This window comes from Calliphora vicina, chromosome 2 (assembly GCF_958450345.1).
Source record: "Calliphora vicina chromosome 2, idCalVici1.1, whole genome shotgun sequence".
NCBI lineage: Eukaryota > Metazoa > Arthropoda > Insecta > Diptera > Calliphoridae > Calliphora > Calliphora vicina.
This window is the reverse complement of record NC_088781.1, coordinates 25,979,417-25,988,442: the sequence shown is the minus strand read 5'-3', so window position 1 is coordinate 25,988,442 and position 9,026 is coordinate 25,979,417. Positions and strand designations below refer to the sequence as shown.

The 9,026-nt window shown below is 27.9% G+C and overlaps 1 protein-coding gene across 1 annotated transcript; it reads right to left on the bottom strand.

The window, feature by feature from the left end:
• Positions 1–285: 285 nt before the first annotated feature.
• Positions 286–8,230, bottom strand: rho-6 (rhomboid-6). The gene is made up of 4 exons (XM_065500610.1): positions 8,067–8,230; positions 3,588–3,725; positions 1,467–1,646; positions 286–1,195 (listed from the first exon to the last, which is right to left on the bottom strand). The coding sequence occupies exons 1-4, from the start codon at positions 8,199–8,201 to the stop codon at positions 941–943; spliced, it is 708 nt and encodes a 235-aa protein (XP_065356682.1). The 5' UTR covers positions 8,202–8,230; the 3' UTR covers positions 286–940.
• Between the last annotated feature and the right edge of the window lie 796 nt (positions 8,231–9,026).

The window sequence follows — 9,026 nt, the reverse complement described above, 5'->3', positions numbered from 1 at the left end:
ACAAGATTCGGCACAGACGACTATAACACTCATACTTGATTTTTAAAAAACTGAAACAAAATGAAAAACATTGTAAACAATTCCTATTTAAGTTTCTAATAGTTTATAGAAAAATACATAAACAAAATATTGAAATTCTTGTTTGATCGATTTGGCTATCCAACCTGGTTAGATGTAATTTCGTAAAGCTAAGTGTTTTATGTCCATAATTCTAGTTAATTTTACATATAAATTACTAAACTCTTAACAAGTACATGTTACTAATAAATAAAAACCATAAACAAATTTTATATTTTCAACACGATTTTGTGTATTAAAACAAAATAAATTATGATTGGTAGAGTTTAGTAAGAAACACAATAATGACTAAGAAACCTACTAACTAATTAAGGAATTTATAGTTATATTTATCATAGTGTCATAAAATGAGTATATTCATATGTTTTATGCAATGGTTAATGTTTTAACCACGTTTCTCTTAAAACTAGCACATACTGTGATTACCCCTAATGTTATTAAACAATAAAAATAAAACATTATTACTGCATAAATACAAGTATATTCTTCATACAATACTAAAACGTATGCTAAATGAAAGTGAAACATATGTACAAACAACTGGTTAAACAATTACGTGACTTACACTTTAATTATCATAAACAAATTCATATGAAAGTGTCAAAAATTATAGACAAAAATAAAAACTGTTGTATTATAATTAAATTTTATATGAACTACTAATAAGTAATAAACAAATTAAACCTACCTAAGCATACCTATCAAAACTATTCATGCAAATATTTTTTCTCCATAAATAAATGATAATTTCCTGCCTTAAAATTAAAACTAATTTTAACTACAGCAATAATCGATCATTGAGTAGAGATTGAATTGATTATCTGGAAATTTTAAATAATAATTTCATTGTGTTTTGTAGTCGTCATACTGTTTGATCACAACCTCTGCCTTCAGCCCTCAGTCTCCTTCTTGTCAAAGTCTTTGCATAGTTTGCACTAAATATTAAAAATCCAAACACCACACCGCTAATGGCACCGGCTGCATGAGCTTCCAAACAAATACGTGGATTCGTATTGTGATTGATGAGAACATGGAATGTGGTAAAACACATGTCACTTATAAATAAAATCACCAGAGCCAAAATACGCAAATAACGATAGGGCAAATTATGAAAATTCTGCAAATAATAAAAATAAACGAAACATTTTAAATATATTTTCTAGTGGAAATAAAGCATTTCATTTTGTTCACAATATAAGGAACATTTTGTAAAGAAAGACCGGAGGGGGTGTTAGTGTAAAAATGGATCTGTTGTGTCTACAAAATTAAATAAACAATTAAGTTTATATCTATGTAGTATGTATATATATCTGTGTTTACACATTGTGATCACAGTCCAGTGGTGTGGTGTGTGTATGGGTGATTGTTTTGCGGCACGCTTCACTAACCTTTAGCAAATGTGGTATGTGGCTCATCAACATGGCATAGACACCGGCTGAAGCACCCATTAGTGACAGTTGTGGCTGCAAATAAAGAGTGGCCAATGAACCAGCAACTCCGCCAATAACATAAATACATGCTACTTTCAAATGACCTTGTTCACTTTCCAAACAAAAACCAATAACGAACTGTCTCGATAATAAAAAAGAAAAAGACGTACATATTAGTTAAAAATAAAATTAAAATATTTTTAATTAAACAAATTTTAATTTTTGCCACAAGTAAATACATATTAAATATTAATATAGAAAATTCATATGATATCAATAGCAATAGAAAATTTCTAAAGAAAATCCATGTATTATCGATAACAGGAAAACTTTTCTAATTAAAATTCTTTTATAATCGATTAACCGCAACATTTTTTTAAAGAAAACACAGTTATCGATGTTTGAACAACGATCATTTTCAAATAAAATTCCTCAGTTATCGATATCAGAGAAAATGTTGTAAAGAACATTAATCAGTTATCGGTAAAAGTGAAATTTTTCTAAAGAAAAATTCATCCGTTATCGATAACAGCAAAAATGGTCTAAAGACAATTCTTCTTTTATCGATAACAAGAAAATTCATATGTACAAAATGTTCTAAAGAAAATTCCTCAGTTATCGATAGCAAGGAAAGTTTCTAAAGAAACTACATCAGTTATCGATAACAGCGAAAAAGTGTTAAAAAGTGTGTTTGATAACAGAGAAAATTATCTAAAGAAAATTCATTGAATATCGATAACAGCGAACATTTTCTAAAGAAAATTCCTCAGTTATCGATAATAGGGAAACTTTCTATAGAGAATTAATCAGTTATCTATAACAGCGAAAATTTTCTAAAGAAAATTCATCAGTTATCGATAACAGCGAAAATTTTCTAAAAAAAATTATCAGTTTTCGATGACAACGAAAATTTTATAACCAAAATTTATCATTTATCGATAACAGCGAAAATTGACTAAAGAAAAGTCATCAATTATCGATAACAGCGAAAAATTTCAACAAAAAATTTTTTTTTGTTATCGATAACAGCAAAAAATGTAAAAAAAATTTTTTTTTTGCGAAAATTTTCAAAAAAAAAATTTTTTGTTATCGATAACAGCGAAAATTTTCTAAAGAAAATTCTTGTGTTATCGATAACAGCGAAAATTTTCTAAAGAAAATTCTTGTGTTATCGATAACAGCGAAAATTTTCTAAAGAAAATTCTTGTGTTATCGATAACAGCGAAAATTTTCTAAAGAAAATTCTTGTGTTATCGATAACAGCGAAAATTTTCTAAAGAAAATACTTGTGTTATCGATAACAGCGAAAATTTTCTAAAGAAAATTCTTGTGTTATCGATAACAGCGAAAATTTTCTAAAGAAAATTCTTGTGTTATCGATAACAGCGAAAATTTTCTAAAGAAAATTCTTGTGTTATCGATAACAGCGAAAATTTTCTAAAGAAAATTCTTGTGTTATCGATAACAGCGAAAATTTTCTAAAGAAAATTCCTGTGTTATCGATAACAGCGAAAATTTTCTAAAGAAAATTCCTGTGTTATCGATAACACATGAAAATTTTCTAAAGAAAATTCCTGTGTTATCGATAACACATGAAAATTTTCTAAATAAAATTCCTGTGTTATCGATAACACATGAAAATTTTCTAAATAAAATTCCTGTGTTATCGATAACACATGCAAATTTTCAAAATAAAATTCCTGTGTTATCGATAACACATGAAAATTTTCTAAAGAAAATTCTTGTGTTATCGATAACACATGAAAATTTTCTAAAGAAAATTCAAGAGTTATCGATAACACATGAAAATTTTCTAAAGAAAATTCAAGAGTTATCGATAACACATGAAAATTTTCTAAAGAAAATTCAAGAGTTATCGATAACACATAAAATTTTCTAAAGAAAATTCAAGAGTTATCGATAACACATAAAATTTTCTAAAGAAAATTCAAGAGTTATCGATAACATATAAAATTTTCTAAAGAAAATTCAATAGATAACAAATTGTTTTGTTATCAACAGCAAATTATGAAAAATATTTCTTAGAAACATAATTTATATCGATATCATATCACCCACCTGCAGACACACATTCATCGACAAATGCAACACATCCGAATGCAGCAGCATATAAGTGAAATATCTCCAATATTCATTGATTGTTTCCGGCATAAACATTAATTGCTGGCGCATGCAGGCAATCCAATACAAAGAGATCTAAGAAAATGATAAAAATTTTCAAGAATTTTAAATAAATACTTTAAGATTAAAAGAATTTCAATCAATACCTAAAATGACAACTTGAACGTATATTGTGTAAAATCAATTAACTATTACTCAATTAAGATGGTTCATTAGACGGTTGTTGTAATCTATATAATACCTACCATGGTTCGTACATTTGTATGGATAAAATAATGAAATCATGTTTTCCCAATAAAGTCACCGTGACATAAATTCAACATGGATTAACATGTTATTGATTGTATGTAGTTGCTTGTTATCGATGATGCAGTTTTCAACCGCAACACTAACTACATGAAAACCAAAAACAGACGAATGGACACACATTAATAGTGACAAATGATACAATAGCCGTATCCAAATAAGCAGCCAGTCAACCATTTAGTCAGTCATACGTATAATTTAAAGGCCAATGGGAAATTTTCAAAAATTAAAGTTAAATTTAAAGCTTGTTTTCGAAATCCTTTTACTTTTTCATCTAAATTTCCTATTGTCTTCATATTGTCTCCCAATTAGCCATTTTCGTTTAGGTTTTATCTGAAATTTAAAAATCTTACCAAAGATTTGACGTCTCTCTTGTGCAAAAAAAAAGTGCACTCAGGCTTGCAACAAAAAATCGAAAACGAAATCAAAAGCCAAAAAGTAAAAAACCGCAAGTTGTTATTGCCAACCAAATTTGTATGGCTTGAAAAAGGCATTAAACCATTGAAAAAAAGACACAAACAGATGGAAAAAACACTCGCACACAAATACTGAAAATCAGCGGCGATAAATGTGCATTAAAAGTATCTTCCAGTTGAGTATGATGGGTTTCATTGAATCATTCATTCATTGATTTTGTTTTCCATTTGGCATTGACGTTTTGTCTGCGCTGTGGTGGTTGGTTGGTGGAGATGATGGTGCTGCTGCTGCTGGTTGTGGTTGCATTAACATAAAGCTCCACATCCACTTGATGCGCAAATGTCGCAAAACATAATACGTATTATTTGATTCTTTTTTTTTGCAAATCAGTTTGTGGTTTTATTTTATTTGTTGTTCATAAACTATTGATGTCAACGTTACCAAAATAAAATATGACAAATCATGATAAATTAATTCCAAATTAAGGTATTCAACGAATAATTTGTCAATGGCTCTTTTTTTGGGGGTGATGAGATGTTCATAGTTTTGTACAAATAGTCAGTATTAAATTGTTTAGTTTGTTTAAGGAATTATTTTGTAGATAACAAATGATTTCCTGCACACTTTAGAGTGAGGAATATAGTTATGAATTGAGGATTTAAATATAGTTTTACTCAACCAATTAAATTTTTTTTAAAAAATTTGGGGCAACAATTTTAATCCCTCATTTTTGGACGAAACACTGTAATTTCGTTTTCTTACCTTCTAAAAAAATAAGAGCATTGTTTTGTAAATTACTAAACCTCAGTTTAAGAATTTTTTTTTGTCTTTAAAAAATTGCTATGAAAATATTTCCTATGTTAGGTGAAGTGTTTTCTAAATTGAGGGGTAAATTTTTAAATGTAATTTAATAATAACAATTAGTTAAGAATTGCAAACTTGAATGAATAGAATCATTTATTAACTTATTGTATTAAATAGTTAGTAACAAAAATATTTTTATTTTTTTGTAAATTTATTATCATCAACCACAACACCAGCTACGCGCCGAGTCTGCAATCAAATACGTAGGCAGACAGACCAGGCCGACACACAAAACGACCTGATTTAATTAAGTGACTAGTTTATTTGTGTTTAACCAGTGTTTTAGTTGATGTTTTGTTATTTCCCCTATTTTGTTTAGTAAACCGCAGCTAATTGTGGTCTAATAAAATTTTGTAAACTAAAATTCAATGTAATTTATTTATAATAATTCATTTATTTAGTATATTGACAGATTATTACTTAATTAAGATGACAAATGCATGAAGAATTGTGAAGTTAATTATTTTTTTTTAAATGAAGAAGGTTTTTGTTTGTATAAAATTCAAACATTTTCCAATAAATATTCGAGTGAAATCGTTAAAATGTAAAATTTTCTAAAGAAAATTCAAGTGATATTGCTATTTAAGATGAAATTTCATGTGTTATTGGTAACACTGAAAATTTTCTTAAGAAAATTGATGTATTTTCTTTATGTATAATGGTAACACTGAAAATTGTCAAATGAAAGTTCATATGTTCTTTACAACAATGAACATTTTCAAAAGAAGCTCAACAATTTTCTTTAAAAAATGTGTTTTACCTCCATTAATACTGTTACGAAATTGTACTTGAATTCAAATATAACGGTTTTAACGGCTGATTTTAAATGCTTTCAAATAGCAGTGCTGTAATAGCAAACTGTAACATATCTGTGGGCATTATTAACATTGAATAAAAGCTTTCAGTTGACCATTGATCGTAAGTATGGCAACGCTGTTTGCTGCGACCGTATTTTCGAATTCGAATATTCAGTTAAACAACATTGTAGAAAGTACACTACAGATGGAGTATGTATTAGAAAGCTCTAGACAGTTAAAGCGCAATCTAGAATGTAGATGGCAGTGTTATAAATAGTGGCAGAGGTTGCAGTCGTTAGTCAGTTTATCAGAGACGCTATTTGAATAAACATCAACTGAGTGCCTTAAAGTGTGCTGTATTTTAAAGTGAATTCATGTTCATTATAAAGTGTGGCTGTATTTCTGCGTATTTATGAACGTGTATAAAAAGACAGTGAGTGACTATCTAATTCTGTGGTCGTTGTACATTTTAAATAAATAAAGAGTTGTTACATTTTTTAAACTACTAAACGGCTTTTATTTGCAATCAAAAGCATCCGGTTTATTTAAAGGAATTAAACAAACGTTTTGAAAAGGTTAAAACGTAACAATACGAAGCCTGGTTATGGCCTAACTAATAGTTATACTGTAGGTTAAAAATATTTTTGTATGAAAACTGTCAGTTTAACTATTAGTTAATACATAACAAGACTTCGTGTTACTGGGGGTTAGTAGATTTTTAGTGTTATCGATAACTCCACACTTTTCGATTACTCAACAATTTTCGTTAGAAAATTTTTCGCGGTTATCGATAACTCAACAATTTTATTCACAGAATGATCGTTGTTATCGATAACTCAACCATTTTCCTTAGAAAATTTTCACTATTATCGATAACTTATGAATTTTCTTTAGAAAATATTCGCTGTTATAGATAACTCACGAATTTTCTTTAGAAAATTTTCACTTTTATCGAAACTCAAAAATTTTCTTTAAAAAATTTTCGCTAACTCAAGAATTTTCTTTATTTTTTACGACACCTCCTATCTTTAGAAAGTGTTCGCTGTTATCGATAACACATTAATTTTCTTTAGAAAATTTTTGCTATTATCGATAACTTATGAATTTTCATTAGAACAATTTTGCAGTAATCGATAAAACTTGAATTTTCTTTAGAAAATTTTCGCTGTTATCGATAACTCTTCAATTTTCTTTAGAAAATATTCGATGCTATCGATAACACATGCATTTTCATCAGTAAATTTTCGACGTTATCGATAACTCTTGAATTTTCATAGACAGTTTTTGCTGTAATCGATAAAACTTGAATTTTCTATAGAAAATTTTCGTTGTTATCGATAACTTATTTATGAATTTTCATTAGAACCATTTTGTAGTAATCGATAACACTTGAATTTTCTTCAACAAAATGTTCGCTGTTATCGATAACTCTTGAATTTTCTTTCATTAAAAAATTTATGTTGTTATCGATAACTCTTGAATTTCCAGTTATCGATAAATCTTGAATTTCCATTAGAAAATTGTCTGTGTTATCGATAACTTATGAATTTTCTTTAGAACAATTTTCGCTATTATCGATAACTGTTAAATTTTCATTAGAAAATTTTCGCTCATATCGATAACACATGAATCGATAACACATGAATTTTCGTAGGAACAGTTTCACTGCTATCGATAACTTATAAATTTTCATAAATTTTCCTTAGAAAATATTCGCTGTTATCGATAACTTTTACATTTTCTTAAAAAATATTCACTGTTATCAATAAATCTAGAATTTTCTTTAGAACATTTTCACTGCAATCGATAACTTATGCATTTTTTTAAAACACTTTTGCTGTTATCAACACTTGAATTTTCTTTAGAAAATGTTCGCTACTATCGATAAGTCTTGAATTTTCTTTAAAAAATTCTAGCTGTTATCGAAAATTTTGTAAAGAAAATTGTTGTGTTATCGATACTATTGGAAAGGGTATTTAATATTCGATATTACCTAATGAAGTACTCTTATTTATTTTATATATTTACTTACCTGTAGGAAGCACATTATCAATATAAACCAGGGCACCTTCCAAATACGTTTATTATATTCCAAATCATTTATAAATTCTTTGTGTTCAACTTTCTTAGCGTGGTTCAATAAATTTAAATTTGTTTCTTTAGGCATTTCACAGGTATCACAGAGGATGTTAATTTCACAGGGATTTTTTCGCACAACAATAGATTTCTATTGACATCTTCTTCTTCCAACGTTTCTGCTTTGTTTTCAATATAATTGATCATGTTTTTTTTACTTTTAAACAAATAAAACTAAATCTGTTATATGCATTTATTAGCAAACAATTATCAATAAATTATTGTTTATCTCTAATAAACGTTTTGATAAAACAAAACTCCAAACACTGAATTACCACAAATGCGTTTCAACTGGCTGTTATCAATTTTTTTTTTATTTTGAGCAACAGCATTTACAATTGCAAACAATTAACTGATTAGTGACCGCTTTGGCTTCCTTAAATATTTTTTTTTAACAACAAACAATGACACTCACAAAAAGATGATCCAAATTAACAAAAATTTACTTTGTATTTATTTATTTATTAATTTAATTATTTACTTAGTATTTTACGAGTTCAAGTATCTTGTATATCGCATTGTGCTTTGTTTAAATATTTATTTATATTTATTATATGTGGTTTGGTGCTTGTCTTGTCTGTCTTTGCCCCAATCAATGATCATCGACGACTGCCGTTTGTTGTTAATAATTTATGGATTCACAAAAATATTTTGCTGGTTTTCTGAGTGTGTTTTTGTTTTATTATTGATTAAAGATTTTTCCAATAACAACAAAAGAAATCAGCTAAAACAGCCAACAATTTGTTATTAAATAAAGAGGGTGCTTTTGTTGTTGCTGCAGTAGACAGCGAGTACGAGTGTGCGTTTGTGTTCGTATGAATCATGATCGTGGTTTGTAACTGTTAAAATTTCGCTT

Bases quoted from the DNA above. Each gene is read 5' to 3' on its own strand.
- rho-6 (XM_065500610.1), bottom strand. From the start codon at position 8,201: ATGCCTAAAGAAACAAATTTAAATTTATTGAACCACGCTAAGAAAGTT. The intron at 3,726-8,066 runs GTAAGTAAATAT...TCATTTTCTTAG, and splicing joins TGATAATGTGCTTCCTACAG to ATCTCTTTGTATTGGATTGC. The intron at 1,647-3,587 runs GTGGGTGATATG...TTATCGAGACAG, and splicing joins CGATGAATGTGTGTCTGCAG to TTCGTTATTGGTTTTTGTTT.